We start from the raw sequence: 25,161 nt of genomic DNA on the forward strand, positions 1-25,161 counted from the left end.
GATGCCTCTTCCCACCTCATTTGTGATGCTCGGGGTTAAATTGTTCCGTATAATTGCAGTAATATGAGCAACTTCATTATTTTTCAAACTTAATATTCCAACAGCAAGCAGGAATATATTGATTTAAACATAATAAAATTATATTTATGTAATTTTAATTTATTTTTAATTCAGTATTCGGAAAACTGCCAGACCTAATTCTCACCAATTTCCATCTTACAGACAAAACCAGGACCAATCAAGGCAGCCAGTTCTCACTCTGAGCAGTCGGCTGTAGTGTACTGCTACAACTGTTCCCGGAAAGGACATTTTGGATATGTAAGTCTCAGCAACCTCTACCTCAGTGTTGAGTGCATCCCTGGAGCAGAAATTCATCACTCTTCTATAGATCATGTCTGGAGAAAGGAGCTGGAAGAGTCAAGCTAATGCTATACAAAGGGATGCTCTAATGAAACATTTGTGAGTTTGTAATGTTGAAATCAGTGGAGGCCATCGTACAGTGATTTCACACATCTAATTTTAAAGACATAGAGAAAACGAAGAGTTACTATGTCAGGTTATTGATTTGTTTTTTAAAGCCTAAGTCAAAATTGGACTGTTGGGAGAAAAAAATATTCATTGGAAAATGGACAGTTACAAAGCAGAGCTATATTTTTTCCTGTTTTTTCCATGGTTCATGAAGTGAAATAGTAGTGCCTTGCTGCCATGTTCTACATCATGTAAGGTACCACAATCACCACAATCAACCCAACTATGTGAATTTCCATTTTAGGAATTTTCCATTTGCCTGCTTTTGAGGGACCTTAATTTGTAGCTGAATTGAACTTAATGTCAGTCTTCTGTAAGGTACAAAACGTGGTGGAGGTGGACATTATGAGCAGTAAAAAATGGAGGTGTGCTGCATCTTATAGGATTGGTTCCTAATGTTTATCACCTTTGCTTAGCCTCCTATCATGATAAGTGTAGCTCTGTACCTGCAAATACCTGAAACCAAAATTAGTTATTTTTATGAAATAAGTCCAGCAAACACAAATATTCCAGAAAATTAGTGTTACTTCCTCTTTGAGTGATATGAGGCCATCACGTACATTATGGGTGTGTTCCAGTTCTCAAAGATGGCTTGGAAGAGCCAGGAAGTAAGCAGCTCTTGCAATCCAAGCTAGGTAAGAAATGTGTCAGCAGCGTGACATTACCTGTAAGCACTGAAAGCAATACAGGCACTACCTTGGCTATGATATGTGAATACAGATCTTCAACCTCAGGTGCAAGGTGTTTCCTTAAGACTGGCTACATATTTGGTGACCGTGTGAGACCTCTAGTCACACAAACTAGGTTGTATTCAAGACTTGAATTGATAAAACTCTTTTTTGAAGGATAAAACCTCTTTGAAGGACTGAAACCAATCCTGTTAAACGAAAACAGAACAAAACCATTACTAGTAGTATATACACTAAAATGAGCTTATATGATAACAACTGAATTGCCAGGCTTGAACAAAAAATGAGACTGATTGCTGGCAATGGGTAAGGAGTATTTCAGTAAGCTCTCAAAAAATGGCATTTGAGGAAAGCAGCAATACATGGTTACAAATAAGACTACTTAGTAAATATGTGGGAAGAGATGATAGTCATTACTTTGATGGAAAAGGTAGAAGCTGTATAAAATGAGTAAGGGCATAAAATGACTCACAGTCAACATTTTACAGCTATCAAAGTTTAAAGAAGGTAAAGTAGTATTTTTACTAGCATACAAGGAGCAGAAGTAGCCTCGGCGATGACTAAATGAAAATGAAGAAGTTGGTAATAACACAGAAGGGCAGAACCACTCACGAGATCTTTCAATATGCTCACAGAAAAATATCCATGGTGCACATTGCATTATGTAATGGTAACCAAGTATTTGCCTTCAAATCACTAAACCTTCTTTACACAAATGGCTGAAGAAATTGGACTAGCAGGTCTGTATGTTCATCCTTATGGTGACCCAGCTGAACAGGCAATGCATTTGAGATTTGTACCTCTCACTGGCTAAGAAAAGTGAGCTCAGAATCTGTCTGAATTCATGCAGTAAAGTTAAGAGGGAAAGTAAATGAATCAGCGACAGCCTATGGCATTATTCAGGCTGCAGCAAGTTTTTAAGGCAGCAGAGATAAAAAACTATACAGTACCTGCAGATGTGCCTTGCAATCACATCCTAATATGCCAATCACACATAACTTTCTCCTGCAGGTTGGTAACAGGCTCTCCTTTCCATCCTCTGTACATTACCTCCAATGGTGAAGACTGTGCCAAAAGTATTTAGCAGTACAAAGTGTATGGCAGCAGTGGCAGCTTACTTGGAAGAGGAGGATATAGCAGCGCACAGACACTGCTGAGTTGATTTTTCAGTGAAGTGAAGTAACAAAGGAAAATACGAGTTCTGATTTTGGTGGTATATGCATTTCATTCACTAATGTCAACAAATTAACAGCATAAAAAATAATGAAAAGGCTGTATTTCTGCAGCCCAAGCAGCATCTCAAGCCCTGCATTTCACAGATATCACAGAAAGAAGAATAAATCTTTGTATACTCCTGTGTAAAGCTAATCTGTGTTATCTTCAGTAACCTCCTTGGCAATGTTTAGGGATAATTTTCTTCCTTTTATTCAAGGTAGACAGCTTTGTGCCCTTCCTAAAGGCCACTCTTACGTTTAATTCACATAAAACAGGTATTGCAAGTGTCATTTCACTACTTTCCTTTCCTCTTAAATCTGAAGAGGTAAATGGAGGAACTGGGAAAGGTGAGAGAGGATGTTTCTTTGCAGCACATGCTGGGTGTCCACTGTAGCTGAGTGGTTAAGGTGTTTACAGTGAAAGATTTTCTGTCTTCTAGGGTATGTATATCTCATATGGATAGCTACTGAGAACAGCATCAGGTGATGGGTGGACTTGAACACCCTCTCCTAGGTCCCTTTCAGCCTGAATTCACAGCCTGGTAGGAGTGGAGCTTGCAGACATGGGCTCCAGCTTTGAGCTGCCTTTGCTTGTCCACACTTCTCCATGCACGTGGAGATGATCCATTGCCACTTAATCTAACGGTACCTTTTTTGCAGACACCACAAAGAATAATATGATTCTTCATATAATTTCAGCCAAGCAAAGAGCAAATAGAAACTGAGAAATATGACATACATGAAATGCATTTTTGATGTATTGTGTCTCTGAAAAGGAAAGGGGAGGACGCAGGAGGACACACAGGGAAAGGGAGGGCTAGAGGTATGGTATGGTAGAAGTAGTAAACACTGGAAGGAAAGTTTATGGTGGAGACATGGTGACTGAAAGCTCCTGAAAGTTTCTTGGGAATGTCCAGACCCAGAGTTCATTAGATTTGAGCAGTGTCCAAGAAGAAGAGACATGATACTACAAAGGACGACAGATAACAAGCATAGTCATGCAGTTCTTGCTGTATGAAAAGGATGCCCCCATACTCTCCCCTGAAATGATATAAGTTTAAAAAGTTCTCCTGCAATTAGAGGTGTTTGGCTTTCAAAGAGACAAGGAATGTGGTTGTGCTGTGAGACCAGAGGGAGCAATAAGAAGCAGTGAAAGCAGGTGGTGGTGGAACTTGGCCCAGCTATTGGCAGGATAGCCTTGTTCCCGAGATCTAACAATGCATTTCCTAATTTGCCTCCTTTTTAATTCATGTTTGCCTCCTTTTAGTCCCCTGCTTTTAAGACTGCTATATGTCTGTATAAATTGTGGTAAGACATGAGAATCCTTCCACATGCTGCAAGAGGACTACGGTTTGTCTCATGGAATGTGTCTTGTATGCAGGAAGGATTGTTGGAACTCTAAAATTATCAGTGTTTAAAGAATTGTTTGCCACATCCTCCATAGGTACAGACCAACACCTGCAGAATCCAGCCCGTTTCCTTTACCATAAAACTCAGCCACATCTACAGTGATTTAAAATGTGTTTTGCAGGAGTGCTTAGAAAAGCGGATGCATGGGAGCATGTTCCCCACTTCTCCATTCATCCACTACTATGATGACGAATGCGATATCAAGAGGAGAGCAAACAGATTAAAAAGAAAGATTGCAGGTATGGCATGTTTGGGGAGATCTGTTTGGTTTTCAGTTCTTTTAAATATTTTCTTTTGTGCTTGCTACTTTCTGAAATACTGCAGGATTATTTTTGTGATTTGGGAAAAGCTATAGGAATTTGAAAATGTAGTCTGGGGTAGTAAAAGAATTTTGACTTTATTCACCTGTCTGTCATGGAAATTTATTGTGTCAAAGTAACTAAGTGAATGTGAGTGTTGTCAAATGGTTCAATTCTAAAAATCCACTAATATTAAAGTTGTGATAATCTAGCGGGATTAGACTGTAATTTGTTAAGATTCTTGTCTGTTGACAGAAAAAAGAAACACCATGAAAAAAATTTGTCAGAGAAAACAGGTGGCTGTACTGACTCTATACACAGAGAAAGTTCTGATGGCTCGGGCACTAGGTTTTAGCTTTTCTGAAATAAGATGATCTGTTTTACAGAACTACAAGAAGCCGGCCTTCTGCCACTACAGTCAGAGATACCATGGCAGGAAGAAAAACATGGGGGATACAGCCATAAGAAAAAGAAAAAGCCTTGTAAAGAACATGGTAAACATAACAAAGATCATGAGCATCACAGAAAGACAAGGAAGTCCCAGGCAGACAAACACAGAGCAAAGAAACACAGAAGAGATGTTGATAGGGGCCACAAGATGGAGGAAGACTTCCCTAGGGGGTATGAAAAGCAGACATCTAAGGGCCGCAAAAAACATCACAAGTCCATTTTCCAGGCACATGGCAGCAAGACAGAGTATTCCCAGGAGTTTCTGGAAGCTGCTAAAAGGAAGAAGAAAAGGAAAAAACAGAAAGATGCTGGTCCTGATATCGATGAGAATTTATTCCTCATAAAACAGAGGAGGAAAAAGTCTAAACAGAAATCCGTCTACTGATGAGGAAGTAGATGGGCAGCACTGCTGTTTACTAGCTCTGGCTCTGCCTGTTGTTTATTTTAGTCCCTCTTTAAAAAACAAATTAAAATATGTCTGAATCTGGGTGGTCATGCCCAGGTACAAGTCACACAAGAAGCATCCATCTCTGTTCCCAAAAGGGATGCTTTGTCTGTCGTGAACTGTTCACTTGTCAGGGGGTTTTAATGCTCGTGTCTGGAATGACTCACTTTTCAGCAATCCCAGGGTAGGCTGTAATTTTATTTTGTTTGCTTCTAATGGGAGGGGGTGGGAAGGAGGAAGGGTGCTCATGCAGGGTTTGGTAGGCTTATTTTATTTACTGGTGAGATATTGCTTTACCCATCAGAGCAGGATCTGCTTCTCAGCAGTGCAGTCCCTCAGACCTGATGCTGCAGAGAGGCTTTCGCATTAGGGGGAGTCAGTACAGACACAGGGGGATATGGATGTTCTCCTCAGTCACTCAGTCCCCTCCAACGCACAGCTGAGTACATTCTCAGCACTCCAGTTCTGTCCCTCCTGAAAAGGTTCTGTGAACTTGTAGCCTCGCAATTTGGGACATGCCAGTCCCCACTTCACAGTGTGATGCCAGAAGTCTACCACCATCAGTGCCACAGAACTGGGTGCCAAACACAGGTGATGTCTGAGTGAGCCCATTCCCTGTCGTTGCTGACTAGTCAGCACAGCAGGAGAAAGCAGCTGAGAAAAGAGAACAGAGTTTACATTTCAAATATGTCCTTGCTCCCCTTGGTGTGAAAGTTGTTTCTGCAGAAATGAGAGCAGAGCATGAAAAGTGTATTTGATTCCAGACATAAATGTGCTAAAATTTAGTAATTTAATTTTTGTAAGACAGTTATTTTTGTACTCTGGAGTTGAACAGTTATGTTGTTAAAAGCTTTGTAACAGTAAATGTTTGATCAAATTAATAATCCAAATAAACCTTTACATGAGAGATATCCAATAAATGTTGGTTTGTTCTAGGTTGTCTTGCATTGGCAAGCAGAACTACCTAAGATGGTATCTGCTTCTCTTTCTTGATGTGGAAATATATCATCCTTGACAATAAATTTTCTGGTTTCCAATAAGATATGACCTATCCGTTACTGATGTATGACGTGTACTATACTATGACACCACTTTTGCTAATCAAGAGATAGTAACTAACAGCACATTTTCACAAACGTACATGTCATGTCTTACTGCTTACTAAGAAATGGGCCTTTGGCTACTCTTGTGTTTCAAAATTGGAAGGAATTTGTAACTTGTACAAATGCAAGGCTGTGTCTGAGGAGGAGACAGCTGAAGGGTAACTTCACTAGAAAAAAATGGCGTCAGTCTTTCTGCCAGTGCTATTTCACACTCCTTGAATTCATCAGCTTTTTTTATGGCAAGGTCCCCACCAAAAACACTAGAACTTCAATGGCTGTATCAGTTCCTCTGAAGTGTTTGGAACAGACCTAAACTTACATAATACTTGGGAAGCTAATGCCCAATTTTGCCTAAGTGCATCCTTCTTGGCAACTTAAATTTATTTTTGCTTAAATTCATCCATCACTTGATTGAAAACTTTGTTTTGTTATTTAAAAAATAAATCACATTTAGCCCTAATTTAAAAAAATAAATAAATCCACTCCTAATAAGGCTTGCCCCGAATGTTGAAACTCAACCCATCTGTTGTGTTTTGCATCCCTTTTTACTTATGAGTTCACTGATGCATTTGAACAGAAGTCTCCAGCAGCCTTGAACTATAACAGCATGCAGACTGGTAGATAGGGAAGAAGAGTTGTTTTGGATTAAGTATTGAGGTCAACTCCAACTTTTCTGATGCGTCAGTTTAATGACATGGCCAGCAAAGTCATCGTGAGGTGAGTAAAAGCTCAGGAGACTGTGTCCTTACAATTCTGTCCCCTAGCACTTCTTTGGACAGAAGTGTAGGGTATTCCCACAGGAAATTCTGCAGAAGATGGATGGCTCAGACATCAGGAGTTACCACTGTCTGGGAGTATGTAATAGGCCTGTACATCAACAGTGCCCTAAGGGTGACTGTATGACTTGTCTCAGAATATTGCATATTACTGGTTGTTCTGCCTCCAGAGATAATTAGAAAACACCTAAGTATGAAAACAGAGAATAGAGAACTGCTCTTAGCTGTGGTTAGGTATATTTTAGGGAATCCCCCAGAATTATTTTCTTTACTGTTTTTGAAGCAAATATTCAGTAGTGGTTTTGGTTGGTTGGTTGGTTGGTTGGTTGGTTTGGCTTGGCTTGCTTTTGGTCTAAGGTAAAAATGACTCAGTGAAATTGTGGCCTCATCATTCTATTCACTGTACAATGTTGTGTCTATGCTCTGGAGGCTTTTCAGGTCCACCATGAAGAACATCAAGAACAGGGAATTTTCTGTTTCATTCCCACAAAACTGAAGCAGCTGTGTTTCCAACAGTGTCCAAGAGACAAAGGAGAAACTGGCAAACTGTAATAGCATCTAAGAGAGGGAGATGAGTCCTCAGTCTGTTTATGACTGGCTTTACAGATGCTGTGTTGTGTGTTGTAAAAGGAAGCAGACAGTCACTGTTAACCATGAACACCAGAGGAATGTTTCTCTGGTACTCAAATGGGTAGCATGCCTCTTGAGACATTCCCCATGGAGATCTCTGAGTCTCTGCCTCTGAATACCCTCACTCTGATATTCAGTTCCTCATTTGCTAAGAAAGCTACTAGGAAGTGCAATGTACACTTCATCCAGGCATTATGCAATGGCCTATTGTGCTGATGTGTTAACAGTGTCAGGTGACTGGCAATGGAACGATTTTACGTGTTAAAAACACTCAACACTTTTATACTCAAAGTATAAAAGTATAAAAATATTAATACTGACATGCTAGTAGTGAAGGCTGCTATACACATTATTTTTTTTCCTTGTATATTTATGTTTAAATATTTTGTAATTTAATTAATTAAGAAGAGAAGAGCAACTGATGTCATCTACCTGGAGTTGTGCAAAGCATTTGATGCTGTCCCACTCAACATCCTTCTCTGTAAATTGTAGAGACATGAATGGACGAGTCAGTGGATAAGGAATTGTCTGGATGCACCTCTCAGAGAGTTGCAGTCAGCACGTCAATGTCCAAATTGAGACCACCAACAAGTGGTGTTCCTCAGGGGCTAATACCAGGACCAGTATTATTTAACATCTTTGTCAGTGACGTGGACAGTGGAACTGAGTGCACCCTCACCAAGTTTGCCAAAACCAGCAAGCTCTGTGTTGTGGCTGACATGCTGTCAGGAAGGGGAGGATGCCTGGGCAGGCCTGAGAGGTGGGCCTGTGAGAACCTCATGAGGTTCAACAAGGCCACGTGCAAGGCCCTGCATCTGGGCTGGGGCAATCCCAAGCACAGATACAGGCTGGGCAGAGAATGGACTGAGAGCAGCCCTGAGGAGAAGGACCTGGGGGTGGTGGTTGATGAGAACCTCACCATGAACCAGCCATGTGTGCTTGCAGCCCAGAAAGCCACCCGTACCCTGGGCTGCACCAACAGCAGCATGGGCAGCAGGGTGAGGGAGTGGATTGTCCCCCTCTGCTCTGCTCTCGTGAGACCCCACCTGGAGCCCTGTGCTCAGCTCTGGGGCCCCCAGCAAAAAGATACGGAAGGGAGTCCAGAGGAGGCCACAGAGATAATGAAGGGCTGGAGCACCTCTCCTATGAAGACAGGCTGAGGGAGTTGGGGTTGTTCATCCTAGAGAAGAGAAGGCTCTGGGGAGACCTTGTAACAACTTTCCAATACCTAAAGGGGGCTTCAGGAAGGCTGGGGAGTGACTCTTTGTCAGGGACTGTAGGGATAGGACAAGGGTTAAGGGCTTGAAACTAAAAGAGGGTGGGTTTTGATTAGGTATTAGGAAGAACTTCTCTACTCTGAGGGGGTGAGGCCCAGGCCCAGGCTGCCCAGAGGAGCTGTGGCTGCCCCATCCCTGACAGTGCCCAAGGCCAGGCTGGATGGGGCTGGGGACAGCCTGGATTGGGGGGAGGTGTCCTTGCCAATGGCAGGGGGGTTGGAATTAGAGGACCTTTAAGGTCCATTCCAAACCTAACCAAGCTATTCTATGATTCTATGATAATGGAATAGTTATGATTTATATATACAGTATACACTGATACACAGTATCATGGACAGCAGTGTGTTTAAGAGATATACATGTACATGTAGATGTCTTCAGGTTGCCAGTGTGCAATTTAAGGTGGTATTCTCATGTGAAATGACTGAGTGTTCTGTAACTCTTCCCTCTAAAATGAAGGTGTGTGGCTACTGTAACTGGAGTTGAATCAGCCAGGAGTCCATGCTGAGTTGTTTCTATGAGGTTAATTGACCTCAGCCAACTCTGTTTTATCTTGGGACTCCTTCATGGATTTTTTTCAAAGTCATGTATGTACTATTGAGCCTGAAATGTTTTGGGGAGCTAAGGGTGAAATGTTTAAGCAAAGTTGGTAACTTATGCAAGTGCTTGGGTGAATCCACAGAAGCCTGGCAGTAGACTGTGTCCTCTGTGGCAGGGAATATTGCAAGCATCAAATCACGTGTTTGTGTGGGGAGCATTTCCGGCTTTCTCTCTGACTACAGCAGCTGCCCTGTCCTGCGGATGTCTAGCCTGGCTTTTGCTGTGGTAGATGTCTGTTGTGTGCAGTTGCAAGACAGTGAGTTAAAGCACAGAGAATGTAGGATATTTGGGACCATGGGAAGAGAAAAAGGTGAAACAGCAAAATTTGGAAACATATGGGAGCTGGATGAAAAAACTCCCTGTAGCAACAATGCAGATTGAAGGCCAGGAACTGACTGGGAAGAGAGGCTGCAGTGAAGCTCCCAAGCTGAACATGAGACAGAAAAGCTGTAGTAAAAGAAACCAGACAATACAGCAGTGTATACAAAGTGGAGTATTAACCAAAATTCCATTTTGGTCATGGCAGGTTAAGATACCAGCCCAAGGACTGACTTCTGTCAGGCATGGCACTTCAAGACAGAGCAAACTTGCTGCATAGTGGTTAGAATCAGAGGGTCTAGATAATGCAGCTAGCATAAAAAGACTGAAATGGGTGAGGCACTTTTATTTATTTTTTCGCTAGAAAAAAAGAGGTGTGTAAATGACATACAAAGGAAGACAGCCTTTCTTAACATGGGTGAGTAGGACAACAATACACAGTCTTAACATACAGTGAGAAAGGTGTAGATAAGACACTAAGAAAAAATACCTTAAAATGGTAAATAAAGGTAGCAGAGAACTGCAGAGGATTGTCTGAGTTGGGCATGAGACCAGCAAGACCCCATGGGGTTTTGAAGTAGGAGCTGAACAAACATGCATGTAAGCTGGAGAAGACAGATCACTGAGGAAGCAGATGAGTGGAGGGACTGCTGAGAACCCTTTCTTCAGTAATCTCTGTGAGCAGATTGATCCTGCAGCAGTGTCCTGCTCTGCTGCTGGGCAGAGTGGGGTCAGACATGTCCATGGCCAGACACTGCTGGAATTAACAGTAGTAGAACCAAGACAGTTTACATCCCACCAGGTGCATTGGACTGTCATGTCTGCAATGACTGGTCTCCAACCTAGGTTAGCACTGGGGTGCCTCAAACTCATTTCCTTACATATCATAATCAGTGTATTGAGCTCCAGCTTTGAAACCTTCCCTCACACTGAGCACTGGAGCCTTATTACATGTGGAAGAATGTAATAAGAAGGATTTGTCTCCTGCTAGCCAGCAGGACTGTAGCAGGAACCATGCTTCCCAGGAGAGGGACGAGTTGGATGCTGTATACACCCAGCCATGAGTGACTCTGTTCCCCACTCCCAGTCAATAAACTCTATGTGGACAGGGAAGGAAATCATCTTTGCTTACCTGCTGGAGAACCCATACCATGTGCCCGGTCTATGTGCTCGGCTTTTCGTGGCCATGCTGCAGGGCTCCACTCACAGGTCTCTTCCTTGTGCTACTTGAAACAAAATAGTTTGCATTCAGCACCAGCAGGCTGTCACTGGTAATCTATGCCTCCCATAAGTATCAGTAGGTTTTCTGTCAAACAACAAATTAATTTTACAGAACTTAGTGCAAAAATAATAAAGTTGAAAATGTTTTTGGATTAGATGAAAAGGACACAATAAGGAACATGACAAAAAGGGTTGATGTGTTTTCTACCACCAAAATATTGCTACATTAGGGACTAGTGAAAGGAAAGCACAGTATTAAAATCCTGTTCTGTACCAGGTGACTTGAAGATTGGGCTACTTTCATCAAGCTCCATGTTATCCTATTAAACTAAAATGTACTTCAGCCTGTCATTCCTCCCACCTGCTATTTTTCCCCTCCTTAAAGGAACTGTCACTCTTTACTCCAGAGATGCCTGGGAGTGAAAAACATACTTATCCCTGGAGAGGATAGTGTATCAAGGTCACAGTTGATGTGCACTGGTAAAGCAGCATAAGGAAGCCTACATTGCGTGAATAAATAAATGGCAGTTGCTCAGCCCAGACTGTGTGGAGGAGACAAGATGGATGGATCAAAAGGTCAGAGTCTTGTTCAGTAATGGGGGCAGTTGTCCCAGGAGTGAAGAGGGGAGAAGAGAGTATTTGGTGTATCATTTGTTGCAGTCACTGCACAGCAACGTTGAAGAAGGAAGAACTACTGTGATTTGAGGTGCACATCTCCACAGGATACTTGTGAGCATTAGAAAGTAATTAAATGTGTCTTTGTAACAAAGTCAAATGGAAGGTTGGCTTCTCTTTCAATCTTTTTCCCTAAAGTCTGCTTAAAAAATGTTGTGTGGGTACGTATATTTATTTATATATTTATATGTGTGCATAAAAGCATGAGCTATTGTAGAATCTGCTGGGAAAGTCATTTAACCAGGCAAGTCTGAGCTGCACTGTGACACTCAGCTGCTGGGAGCAATAACCAGCATTCCAGATGACAAAAACAACCCCATGTGCCCGCACACCACTGGTGATGCCTGGGGTATTGTAGCTGCATCCCTGCCTGGTGCTCTCACACACAGCCCCAAAGTCTGAACGTAAAGGCTGAAAGGTGACCCGCTCTGATGTCCCAGGGTCATGTGTGTTGCCAGCCAGGTCATCAGGGAAGCACCAGGCATGAGCAGCCTCCTTCTGGAAGCAGTGCTAAAATTTGGAGAACTACACTGCTGAAGTGCAGAGTCACATCATGGCTGTGCTACCTCCTCCAGGCTGGCACTGTTCTGCCAGCATCGTCACTGAGTAAATCGCAGTAGTCTTGGCCCTGTCTTCTCCAGAGCAACATCACATTCACTAAGTCATAGAATCATGGAGCAGTTCGGGTTGGAAGGGACCTTACAGACCACCCAGTTCCAGCCCTCGCCATGGGCAGCGATGCCTGCTGCTAGACCAGGCTGCCCCGAGCCCCATCCAGCCTGACCTTGGGCACTGCCAGGGATGGGGCAGCCACAGCTCCTCTGGGCAGCCTGGGCCTGGGCCTCACCACACTCAGAGGGAAAAATTTCTTCTGAATATCTAATCTAAATATTTCTGTTTTTCAGTTTAAAATCATTGCTCCTTGTCCCATCGTTATAGGCCCCCCTCCATCTTTGCTGTAAGACTTCTTCCTATGTTGAAAGGTTTATAATGACATCTCCCCAGAGCCTTCTCTTCTCCAGGCTGAACAACTCCAGCTCTCTCAGCCTGTCTTTTTAGGAAAGATGCTCCAGCCCTTCTTCATCTCTGTGGTCCTCCTCAAGACTCTCTCTAACAGGTCCATGTCCTGATGGTGTTGGGGGCCCCAGAGCTGAGTGCAGGGCTCCAGGTGGGACCTCATGAGTGCAGAGCATGGGGGGACAATCCCCTCCCTTGCCCTGCTGGCCACACTGCTGTCAGTGCAGCCCAGGGTACAGGCGGCTTTCTGGGCTGCAAGCTCACGTTGCCTGTTCATACCTGATTTTGCAGTATTGCTAAGTCATTCTCTGCTGGACTGTTCTCTATCAGTTCACCATCCAGTGAGACTGTTTGCCCCTGGGAGGTCCCTGCATCAAAGCTTTGACTCTTGAGGTACTTGCAGCATCAGGGTATCACAGCAAGGAGATGTGTCCCAGCCCTGCCCAGGCAGAGACTGAAGTGTGGACCGGTGGGACTGAATGTCATGATGTTGCCCAGATGGATGCTGAGGAAGAATGCTGGCCCCCTCCCAGGCTGGTGGGATGAGAAGGGAGGGATTATCTCCCTCTTTTATTGGTGCAGAGCCAAAGCCTGGACAGATGCTTGCGCCCAAGGCCTGTCTGCACAGCCAGGAGCCAAGAGCAGACATGGCCCCAGCCTCTGTTAATACCATCACACAGGCAAGAGCTACACCTCTGGCTCTGAAGACTTGGCTGAGCATGCAGAGCTTTCAGTTCTCCATCTCAGCCAAGAAGTAGTATTTTTCTGCGAGTGATTTGCATAGCATTATGGGGCTTTGCTGTGCCTTGCAATGGAGCTCACTGGCTTTGGTCTTCTTCATTAAACATAGCTCAGAGGACAATGGTGCCTCCCCGCTCTAGAAACCCTAAGACCTATTTGTCTGACTAACACTGCATTTTGTTTTCAGACTAGCCAAAAAAGAAATGGAAAAGGGCTATTTCCCACCAGAGCACAGTAGGACAGGTAAAAGCCATGCTGTTTGAGGACTATTTTCTCACTGTGGCACAAGAAGTGGATCTGCTGCACTGGTTTGGTCCTTCCAAGGCCTACATGCTTAATCCCCCCCGCAGAGGCAGCAGAGTTGGGGTCTGGGTCACCTGGACAAGCCATTGAGCTGATCCCAATAAGCAGTGGGTATAATTGCATGGTGGTGCTGCAGAGAGCAGGTCAAAAATGACTGATTTCACATCCTGTCATGTTGCTTCCTCAGCTGCTCTGGACTAAACCCATGACAAACAAGCAAAGTCCTGCCCATGTCCACCTGGCTAGTTTTTGCCCTGAGATCCAACCACAGCAAAAATCAATCCAAAATTCAGTTATCATGAGTCAGGGGATGGGAGGCCTCAATACATCAGGTTTAACCAGCCCGATCAGCAATAAAGAGTGCTACCACACTGCCCTGTTTCAGAGGCACCTTTTAGACAGGAACACATATTTCTGCCAGCAAGTCAGCAACAATACACCAGAGGCTGTCCCCCTCCCAGAGTTAAATCTGCATTACCTGTAAAGAGATTTTCATCTTCCTCACCCATTCCTTGCAGATGATCTTCCAAACACCCTCACCTGCCTCTCTTGTTACATGTACTGCAGTGAGGGTGCAAAGAGCATGATCCAAAGCCAGCAAAGGGACTATTCCTGATTTTAAAGGGGTTGAGTTTAGCTCACACTGTGTGCGTCTGCTTGGAAGATTATTTGAGGAGTGAATTGAAATGATAATCCAAATTAAAGATTGTCCCCTCTGTTGCTTCAGTGCAAGCATCACCCAACATTACGGAGGACAGTCAGTTGCTTTATGGATCTTTGGCAGAATGAGGGCAGGCCATGGGTTTGTGGTTATTATTACCATTATTATTGTTATTGTTATTTTGCTTGTTATTAACAATATTAACAATAACAATAATAATAATAATCAGCATATTTTATTATCTACAATTTCCAGCACCTAGCATAGCTTATAGCTGCACAGAATTTCTAGAACTACAGTAGAATTACTAGTTACACAGGCTTTTCAGTCTCCTGGACCCCTGCAGGTTGGGTCAAAATCTTATCAACTGATGCAAGATACAACCATAACCTAGACTCGGGCTTTAGATAAAAGAAAAGGTGTCACTCAGTCACTGCTCGGAGGAGGGAGACAACAGCAGAGGTGCCCCTGTCCACCAGGGGACCACAGGTTTTGCCATCCAGCAGCAGCTCCAGTCTAAGACCCCCTTAGGGCTGGTAGCTGCCTGCTTCTATAGACAGCGCTCCTGGTGCCGTTATGCTTCCCACTCCCAGGACCAGCGTCACCATCTCCTGGCAACCCCGCATGTGGGCCTTGGCACCACTGGTGGGCCCAAGCACCCTGTCAGTGTGTGCTCCCCATACCTCCTGTTGGCTCAGGACCTGCATCTTGATAATGCTAATGCCCTTTGTCACCCTGACAGGGGGCATCCCCACAGCCTAAAGCCAGAGAGGGGGAGAGAGAAGGGGGCAGGGGTGTACGTTAACAGCCTGCTTTCATATTATGGATGTTTGCTTTATTGCCAGGCATGCTAACCACATGGCTGGTGTCAGGAGCAGGGTTACTGGTGATGCAAGCCTTCTCAGGTGTCCTCTGGGTGGGAACCTCTCTGTTCAGGAGCTATTAAACAAAATACCACACTTCAAGCTAACAAACGAGTGAGGGAAGCTGCCCACATTGATGAGGCTACTCAATGAATTGCTGCTACCATTGTAATTGGATGCAGTTTCTAAAGCAATGCTAAAGCAAGAGGACTAACATCATCATGAAAGCCTGTCTCCAGCACTGTGACTTCCTAATCACTAGGTGCTCTAAAAATTCATTTTTATCATGTTCTTTAGGGCTTAGGAAGAACATAAGCTCTAAGAAACCCACTGTATGAGAAATTCAGCACATGCTGAAGCAGGCCAAGCAAAGCTTTTATCCTTCCCGTCCTCTTTGCTTGCATGTTAAGAGGTTTCTATTGAACTCCTGGTGGATTTTCTATGCACTATGGTTTTTCATTTTGTCTTACAATTTTTCCTTTAATGATTTACTTTCAACAAAAGAACAAAGTCAACATCAAGCTATAAAATAATAGCAGTATATTTTTAAAAACACATCCACACGTTCTGCACTTTTAAAATTTTAAAAATATGTTTGAAAGGCAAAGGTGTCACTACCTAAACTGCATGCTGTGTGACGATTATACCCCTCCTCAGCACTGTTGGAGTGCTGACTTGATACCTAAAAAGTCCTACTTCTTTGTCTTTCACATGGATGAGGAAAAGCCACAGGAAGTCAGATTAATGCTTAACCTGTGAGTGCCCTGACAGGTAAATGTACTCACAGCAGTGTGGGTGCCTGAGGAACTTCCAGAGGAGTGCCAGTGCTGCTCCATCCACAATCTCTACAGAAGACTGAACCAAGAAGACAAAGGCTAGTGGCTGCACATCACCTCTACTTGTGTCCTCTGGCATGGATGAAGACGTCCTGGAGAGGGAAAGAAAGACTCATTGCATGGGCATAGTCTCCCCAAGCCCCTTGCCGTAACAGGAATTCACCATCTGCAGCTTGCACAGCTCACCAAACAGGTTGCCTCTCCCTCAGCAGTGCTTCCCAGGTAGGAGAACCACTGCAGCAGTGGGAAAACCAGCAGCCACCCAGGTGGCACAAAAAGCCCCACAGCCAGCTGGAGGGGTAACCTTGGCAAAGCAGAAACCTGCTTAGTCCATCTCACAGAGACCATGGCACAGCTGTGCATCCCCCTGGCTTCCAGCTGGGTGTGCTGGGGACACAGGCGGTGCCAACTGAGAGCATGCGGTCCCCTGGCTCTGCACCGCCACCCAGCTGGCCTGGGTTTTGTCTCTGGGCTCCACGTAATGCTTGGCTGTGTTCACTGGTAGAGAAGCAGACTTTCAGATAGTTACAACTGGCTGGGGCACTGTGAGGCACGACAGCCAGTAATTGCACTTTTTTGCATTGCAAAATGATTATTAGCACCTCAGTTCATTATCAAAGCAAATTTAATTTTTCAATGTAAAGGAAGCAGTTGTATTCATAAAGGAAACACTGTTTATATAGCCAGAAAAAAATTAATTCATGACAAATGTAAGGAAAATTAATAGTCTTTAACCAGGACAATATTTGACTGTGTCTAATTGTGCTTTGCCAGTTAAAGTACACTATCATCTTTACAAAGTCCTGACAGAGATTCTTGCAGAAGCATTTTACAGTTCTGATGAAACCGCATTTAAACATTTTTTTTTAATTAACCTTGTACCAGTCTGGTCAAATCATATAAAAAATGTTGTGGAAACTCAGAATTCTCTAGTGTATTTGTGCATTGGCAGAGGCATTGTGTACATTCAGGGAGGTCTTGTCTAATCCAAACCTGTTCAGGCAGAAAAAGAGAAAAGGGAGAGGAGAAAACAACAAGGGCAGAATGGCCATGAAGAGCTCATGGGTGTAAGTCCACAGTGGCAGAACCCTAGTTCTTAAAGAAGAGGCATACATGTGAGAAGGAGGAGGGTAAATCAGAACAGGAGGTTGCCAGCATAGGGGGTTGTTCTGCATTTCTCTTTGAATGGGAAGCCAAAGAACTGAGGTGAGCTGTGGTCCCTGTGGGTTCTGATGGCCCCAGACAGCAGGAGTCCCTGCACCTCTCTGTGGGCTCCTGCTGGCCCTGCTGTCTTCCCACTAAGCAGAGATGGACAGCAACACCACATCATCACAAAAGCCCAAGGGCTCCTCACCAGGCATGTGCCCAAGCACATTCAGTCAGGGCAGGACAAGTACCCAGGTGATTTCAGCAGGCAAGGATCCTCTGGCAGATCTTAGCCTCCTTAGTCTGACCTCGGCGCATGGCACCTACAGACAGGGGTGGCAGCAGAGACCCCAGAAGTGGAGGATTCAGCAGGCACTGCGGGGATCGAGGTAGGGTGGAATCTCACAGACACATACATGTACATGCAGGGATCGATGGTTGTCCCCAGAAATTCTCTGGCAAGCACATGCTGACACATGACATTTTGAATGATAGGCTGCTTTCATGTAGGAAGAATGGGTTCAGAAGAAGATGCACAAACACAAACAAGGTTTCACATGCTGTCTTGGGTCAGAACAAGTGAGAGCATGTATCTGCCTGGTTCTGTGAAGATTTCCACCGCCCCAGCTGAGGACCAGACTCTCTATGGCACCAGCTGTCCTCATCTCTTGGACATCTTTTGGGCAGATACAATGCCCAAGAGCAGAAGGACAGCTGCATCCTTCATGTGCAGAAATCCCAGGTTCAGACCCCCAAGGACAGGGTATCGGTTCATTAATATGTTCCCTGTCATGCTTGAGAGCAGGTCTGTCGGAGAAGCCAGTTACAATGCTCCCACTGGTCTCACTGGGTCTGTGTAGGTACTATGGCATTCTCCAACACTTTTCCACCAAATTACTTATCAGACCTTAGGGTGCCCAGTGTGTTTACAGTGACATGGAACTCTGAGCCAGCCCTGGGCCATACTTGCATTTCTACCTCTGTATTGTCTGCTGGCTGCCACTGCTGCCCAGTGCCTGAGCAGGACACCACTTGCCTGGGTCTTCCTGGTGATGTGTTGATGCTGCCCATGCAGGGAAGACTCTAAGGCCTGCAAAGAGGAGCTCTAAAGCTGTACTCCATGCCACTCCTGATGAAAGCTCTGGGAAGTCAGGACGGACCCCTCACTTTCCTTGTGGGATGAGGATGGTACAGAGAGAATACCTGCCCTCTGTGCTCTACCCTCAGCCCCACAGACAGTCCTAGCCTCCCACCTTGCCACCATGCAGCTTGGCTCAGCTCTCCTCAGGACAGCTTGGAAACACGCCATCTTTTCAACTCAGCCTGCCAACTTGAAGCCAATTTGCATTGGATAATTATTTTCAATTAAGTGATAACAATCCTGTTCTGAACAGAAATAATCTTGTCCAAAGGCCAAACAGTTTATCCTGTCTCGGAGATGAGGCTGCAGCTTTGTGAAGGTGCACGTCAGTGTCAGTGCCGTTATCGTCTCTGCTGTGCTGAAGGGTACAGCCCCATGCTCAGGGAGGGCTGCACAAAACCCCATGCGCTAATTCAGCCTTCTTAAAGTGGTCCACACTGGTAATTGGTTCACGCTCTGGGCCTTTCACAGGAGCTGCCTCTTCCACACAGCAAGCATGCAAGGTGACCCCTTCTGTTCCCTGGGCACTGCAGTGATCTGAAGGTTTTGAAACCATGGTGGGTTTATTCAGATCAACAGGTGGGAGCAGGGCTGTTTTTCATTTGAAAGCCCACTGTTGCCCTCCACTCACACCTCCTGCCATGCTGAGTAGTGCAGGCGCATGCTCCCACAGGAAGGGACTTCATGGGCTGTGGGGTGCAGTGACAGGGCCCCACACATGGAGAGTACTGCATAACTCACCCGAGAGCCATCTGCTCAGCACCCTCCTCATGAGGAACACCTGAACTCTGCAGAAGCTGGCAGCAGAACCTTTCTCATGGTGCTGGTTGTTCTCTACACTGGGCAGCAGCCCAACACACACAGAGCCTCTCACTCCAGCAGGCAGCAAGGTTCCTCTGAGGAGTCTGCGTGTAGACTTTCAATCTGTAGGTCAGCATTAATGTGAAAAGACCAGGGAGAGGGTCTGCTGCCACCAAAACAGAGCATAGGCCGGGCTGCCTGCCCTTCCCTCTGTGGGGTCAAGGGCACACCCTCTCCAAACCTTCCGTCAGTTAGAGAGTCTTTTTTGGGAGACTTGCAGATCCAGCAATTTGGTTGACACTGGCCAAAGGATGTAATAGGTGCTAGGTGGGTTAGCAGTCAAGCAGGAAGACATGCAGATGAAAAACCCAATGTCATACACCATTTTCCTCAAGGAAACAGGCAGACAACTCTGTCTGCAGTCCGCTGGGATTTCTGCGGGCCAGCAGAAGGGGCGAGAGGCTGGGCAGACATGACCCTGAGCAGCGTTGCCAGATGAGGCTGTGGCTGTGGCTCTGTGGCCACACCATGGCTTCCCCCCATGCCCTCCCAGCCATCACTGCTGCCATCTGCACCAGCACAGTGGGGAAGGGGAAATGGGCAGGGGTTGTCCGGAGTGCAAGGCTCCTGTGCTGCGCTTTGCTTTTTGGAAGTTGTTGGTGGGTTTTTATTTATTTGTTTATTTTAATCCATCACAGCCCGGTCAGCTGGGAAGATTGGACTCCAAAGCTTCTGCAAGTGAAAAATAGCAAATCCAATATCTTTTTAGTGGTGTTTTTATATTCAAATTAGACATAATCTCCATGAATAAAATTACTGTTCCCAAAGGGATCATGCCCAATTTAAATGTATAAAATGTCATTAAAAGGGCACTGGCTTGCTATTAAAATTAAACACCAGCAAACCCCCAATGTCCTTTGTATTACAGTTTTACAATTAACCCAGAGATGTTGGAAATAATAGTTTAGATGTACAATCTGGTACTGTACAGTACAGTGCATTGTTTCTAAGACTGCAGCCAGACCACTGCTAGAAACATCACCACATCAGAGTGGGGCATGACAGGGCCTGATGAAACTCCATGAAATGGGGCGTCCTTTGTCCTGGAAGCAGGTCCAGTGCCACCCTCTGCCCTTGGATTCTACTGCTGGGGTGGTCCCATCCAGGGCAAACTGACAGAGCAATGCCACAGCTGGCACAAACTTGCATCTCCCCAGGTATGGTGTCGCACACCCTCCCCTTTGGGGCCAGGAAAACTGCCCTGGCTCACACCAAGCAAAGGAAGCAGATCCCCTTCCGTAAAGTCTGGTCACCTCAAAAGCAAAATGATCTGGGGAAAGTATGAGGGATGGAGACCAGCACAAGCTGTGCATTGTAAGAGAAGATCGGGTTCAAAACCATCTGAGGAACCCAAAGATACAAAACTCCACGGGACCCAACCTGATGCATCCCAGGGTCCTGAATGAATTAGGCTGATGCCATTGCTAAGCCACTCTCCATCATATTTGAAAACTCACGACAGCCAGGTGAAGTCCCCAGATAATGGAGAAAAGAGAATATCATACATATTTTTTAAAAGGGTAATAGGGAGGACCCTGGGAACTACCAGCCAGTCAGCCTCTTCTCAGTGCCCCGTAAAAGCATGGAACAAGTCCTCCTGGAAGGCAGGTCAAAGCATATGGAAGACAGGGAGGTGGTTAGAGATGGCCACTGTGGCTTCACAAAAGCCAAAACATGCCTGACTGCTCTAGTGGCTTTTTACAATGGACCGACTGCATCAATGGACAAGGTAAGAGCAACTGGTATCATCTACCTGGACTTGTGCAGGGCCCTTGATACAATCCCCCACATTCATGCCTCTACATGGGAAAGAGATTATTCTGATGGATGGATTATAAAATGGATAAGGAATTGTCCAGGTGACTGCATCAAAAGAGTCAAATGTTCGATGTTTAAATGGAAACCAGTAGCAAGTACTGTCCCTCAAGTGTCTGTGTTGGGACCAATGCTATGCAATATCTTCATTAATAAAATAGATAGTGGGAATGTGTACATCCTCAACAAGTCTGCTGATGACACCAAGCTGAGCGATGCAGTTGACATGCTGGTGAGAAGGGATGCCATCCAGAGGGAGCTGGACGGGCTTGAGAAGTGGGACCATGTGAACCTCATGAAGTTCAACAAGGCCAAAAGCAAGGTCCTGCAAGTGGGTCGGGGCAATCCCCAATATCAACAGAGTTGGTGAAGAATGGATTGGGTACAGCCCTGTGGAGAATGACTTGGAGGTACTGGTGGACGAAAACCTCAACATAGGTCATCAATGTGCACCTGTAGCCTAGAAAGCCAGCCATATAATGGACTTCCACAAAAGCAGTGTAGCCAGCAGAGCAAGGGAGGGGATTGTCCCCCTCTTCTCTGCTGTTATGAGCCCCCACCCCCGCAGCCCTGTGCTCAGCTTTGGAGCTCCCAGCAAAAGAAGAACACGGACATATTGGAAGAAGTCCAGAGGAGGCCACAGAGATGATGAAGGGCTGGAGCACCTTTCCTATGAAGATAGGCTGAAGGAGTTGGAGTTGTTTAGCCAGGAGAAGAGAAGGCTCCAGGGAGACCCCATTGCAAACCTTTCAATTCAGAAAGGAGTCTTAAAAGAAAACTGGAGAAAGACATTATACTAGGGCCTGTAGTGACAGGACAGGGACATGGTTTCAAAGAGTAGGTAGGGTTAGACTGCATGTAAGGAAGAAATTTGTCACAATAAGGGTGGTGAGGCACCAGCACAAGTTGCCCAAGGCCAGGCTGGATGGGGCTTTGGGCGACCTGGGCTAGCAAGAGGTGTCCCTGCCCATGTCAGTGGGGTTGGAGTTAGATGATCTTTAAGTTTCCTACCAACCCAAACCATTCTCTGATTCTTTGGCTTCCAAGGTGAGGTAACTCAGCTTTTGCAATGGCTTGCACTGTGAGGATGACAGCCATCAAGGCAGGTTGGCATCTTCCCCAGAGCAACAAAAAGCATGTCTGTTGCCCATACAGTTCTACTCCTAAATGTGTGGTACTGCAGAAAATGCCCAACAATGCCTGACCCTCCTGCCTCTCCTGCACACCCCCAAGTGCTGTAGTGCCCTGTCACTGGCACCCAGGACCTCATTTGGTTTCCCAGAGAGTGAGGCACAGCATCTGTGGAGGATGCTGTGCAAGTCCTGACTGCCCCTTCCATGACATGGGAGAAGGCTGATGGCAGCAGTGGTGGCCTGAGACAGTGGGAGAGACATGGCCAGCTTGGGGAGCAGCATGGGGAGCTGTCCCTGTGCTGTCTGCCCTGCTCTGGCCACAGTGGTGGCATGGGGAGCCTGGTGCTGCTCCCCAGGGCAGGTCCTCCCCAGAGTGGAGCAGTTTGTGCTGCTTAGCAAAGAGCTCAAAGTGGAGGCACAAGAAGTGGGGTGGGAGGAAGGAGGTCTGCCTGCCCAGACCTGTCCTGACACAGCCTGCCAAGGGGGCTTCATGTCACCGCCCACAAGCAGTCCACTGTGAGGATCTGCCTCACCCCCAGTGAAGGTATCATTAATTCGCTGGCATTCACTGTAGCCCCAAAGCAGAACAGCATAATCCTGAAAGGTCAAAGCATTAGCAGGAATGGCCTGCCCTGTTCCAAATGCAGGTGGTCTTGCTTTTCTTATCTAGGCAGACTGGAGCTTTTATTGGATATTGATCAGCATCACACAAAGCTGCCCCTGACCCAACATGCAGCTGGATATGGCTGGCCATTTTCACTCCATCAAAAGTATGTGACTGTAATTTCCTATAAGGTCTGGAAGAACTCCAGCTAAGGTCAGTAGGAGATGCTCTTTTAGAAAGCTGACCACTGAGTCACTGGCCTATGCTGAACTCAGGTGTCTGAAAATTTTGGTCTCTTCTGCTCAGATCTGGAGGGAAATAAAATAAATCACTGGACACTTCCCAGACAGTTCCTGCTGTTACAGAAAATGCACATCATCTCTTCCTGCTCCCTTCCTCCAGGACAAGAGATGATTCCCAGTGCAGTCACACCAATGGCCGGATGTCTGTCACCCACCCTGCTGGCCCAGCAGAGCTGCAGACTGAGACCAGCACCAGGTATGGCCATGGGACCATTCCCCTTTCGTTTGACTTCAAAACCCAACCCGTTGAAAATCTAGGGTGCTTGTCCTGTAGCTGCTGCTGTCCTCACACATGGGAGAGCTGGGAGGGCAGCTGCAGGCAGTATGCAGGCAGAAGGGCATGGGCAAAGCTGCAGATGTCCAGCAGCACCATGATGGATCTGGCAGCACACTGCCAGCACCCCAGAAACATCACAGTGCACCGGGCCAAGGCCAATTCACACGCTGTGACCTTACAGACCTGAAGCAGTCTTGCTCCCAGAGTCAGCATTATGCTGTATACATAAACGTCTATTCCCCAGGAAGGGATTTCTCAGAAAGAGTCTTTTTTCTCTACCAAATAATTACTATGCATTAAAGGGTATAATGCATATTTAAATATGCATTTAACTGTCAGAGTAAGCAGGTGAGTGAATACACATGTTGTAAAAATAAGTATTTAACTAATGCGCAATTAATGGGGCAAAACATTCAAAACTATTTATTACTTGTGGGAACAGAACACCTTCCAAAGCATTTTAATTACTGCAAGAGTATACCGAAAGCAAAGACCATGTTTGATTTTCCTTGCTCTCTCTTCTTTCTCACAAACAATAGAAAAATCATGTTAAAATCTATTTCTTATATGTGTAGAGGAGAGATGCTGAGCTCCTGGAAAGGTTGTGACCAAGCAATCATCAGCAACAGCATTTCAGAAGTGAGTACCCCAGGTTTGGACACTGCAAAAACAAACCCATCTTCTGGCTTGTTCTTCTATGAGATGCAGCTGGCAGCCTCTGGGGCACAGGCAGAGAGGAGCGCCATGAAGTGGGGTCCTCCCTAGAAGGTGTGCAGGGACATGGAGGTGCAGCAGTGCCAGTGGCCTCAGAGTACTCCTCCAGAAGCTCACCATCCTGGCCACCACCCTGGGAAGTGAGAGGCCCTGGGCATGCACCCACTGCAGGTACCAGTGGGAGCATCACAGTGCTGTTGGCGAGCTTCCTTCTCCTGTCATCTGTCTGGCAGTTGCCTGAATTACTGCTGCAGCTCATAACACACTTGCAAACTGCCTGCATTCATCTGAGGGAGGCATTCATCTGAGACATGCAGCCCAAATGCCCTGCTTGTGCTTCAGATTAGCCTTGTCATTGTGTTTATGAGGGTAAGAGAATTTTTCACTGCTGCGATGTATTCCCATTAGCCATTACATGAGATGCTGCTGGAGGGAACAGGGAAAAGGCTTCTCCTATGCATGACTGAGCTGCAAAGGCCAAATCAAAGGGATAGGTTGTGTCCTGGGTAATTCTTACCTTGATTTTCATGTCAACACTTGATAAGGCATGTAACAAAAAATCTGTTTCCATACCTGCATGCTACTGGACCCCACCCTGAGTCCAGCCTCACAGCCATGAATACCACCAAAATTTCACTGATACAGCATCTCTGCCAGGTGTCTTGCACCTGCAGCAGCAGAGCTGGTGGGACTGGGGGGTCTGGTGGCTCACTCTGGAGCTGTTGGTGCAGGGCTGTGGCAGTGGCCAGCAGCAAGGCACACACAGGCAAAGATCAGACCCAGGGACTGACCAGAAGCAGAACAAGCAGAAGAAATAGGTGGATGTTTCTGCTACCCTGGACAGCAGGGCTGTGCCACCAATGACCAGAGGTGCCGCAGGCTGAGGCCATCCTCAGGTCTCCCTGACTGGTGCCTCCTCCAGCTGGCTCCCTTCCAGCTGCCTGCCGGTGCACGAGCACAATGGGATGGAGAGAAGGCAGCAGCTGGAGGAGCCCCGTCCCTTCTGGGGCTCTCTGTAGGTGCCCAACATCTGCTTTTTCACCCTGTGGAGAGAAAGGGACCTGTGTGTCCATGGCGCTCCTGCTGGCTGTGCAGGAGGCAACTCCTTGTGC

The 25,161-nt window shown here is 45.9% G+C and overlaps 1 protein-coding gene and 1 long non-coding RNA gene across 4 annotated transcripts in view; one reads left to right on the forward strand and one right to left on the reverse strand.

The window, feature by feature from the left end:
- The window catches only part of ZCCHC7 (zinc finger CCHC-type containing 7), a 116,368-nt gene extending 110,293 nt beyond the window's left edge, over positions 1-6,075 (forward strand). For all 3 annotated transcript variants that reach the window (XM_084504260.1, XM_084504262.1, XM_084504261.1), the window contains 3 exons: positions 223-318; positions 3,963-4,080; positions 4,527-6,075. In XM_084504260.1, coding sequence (XP_084360386.1) covers positions 223-318; positions 3,963-4,080; positions 4,527-4,975 — 663 coding nt within the window. In that variant the 3' untranslated portion in view covers positions 4,976-6,075. The remainder of the gene's footprint in view (positions 1-222; positions 319-3,962; positions 4,081-4,526) is intronic.
- LOC311427156 overlaps positions 331-25,161 on the reverse strand; it is a 33,504-nt gene continuing 8,673 nt past the window's right edge. The window contains exons 2-4 of the long non-coding RNA XR_014687224.1: positions 16,006-16,148; positions 10,872-11,045; positions 331-1,405 (exon numbers count right to left, since the gene is read on the reverse strand). This is a non-coding gene — a long non-coding RNA (uncharacterized lncRNA). The remainder of the gene's footprint in view (positions 1,406-10,871; positions 11,046-16,005; positions 16,149-25,161) is intronic.

The sequence above is a fragment of the Aythya ferina genome (assembly GCF_964211825.1).
Source record: "Aythya ferina genome assembly, chromosome: Z".
NCBI lineage: Eukaryota > Metazoa > Chordata > Aves > Anseriformes > Anatidae > Aythya > Aythya ferina.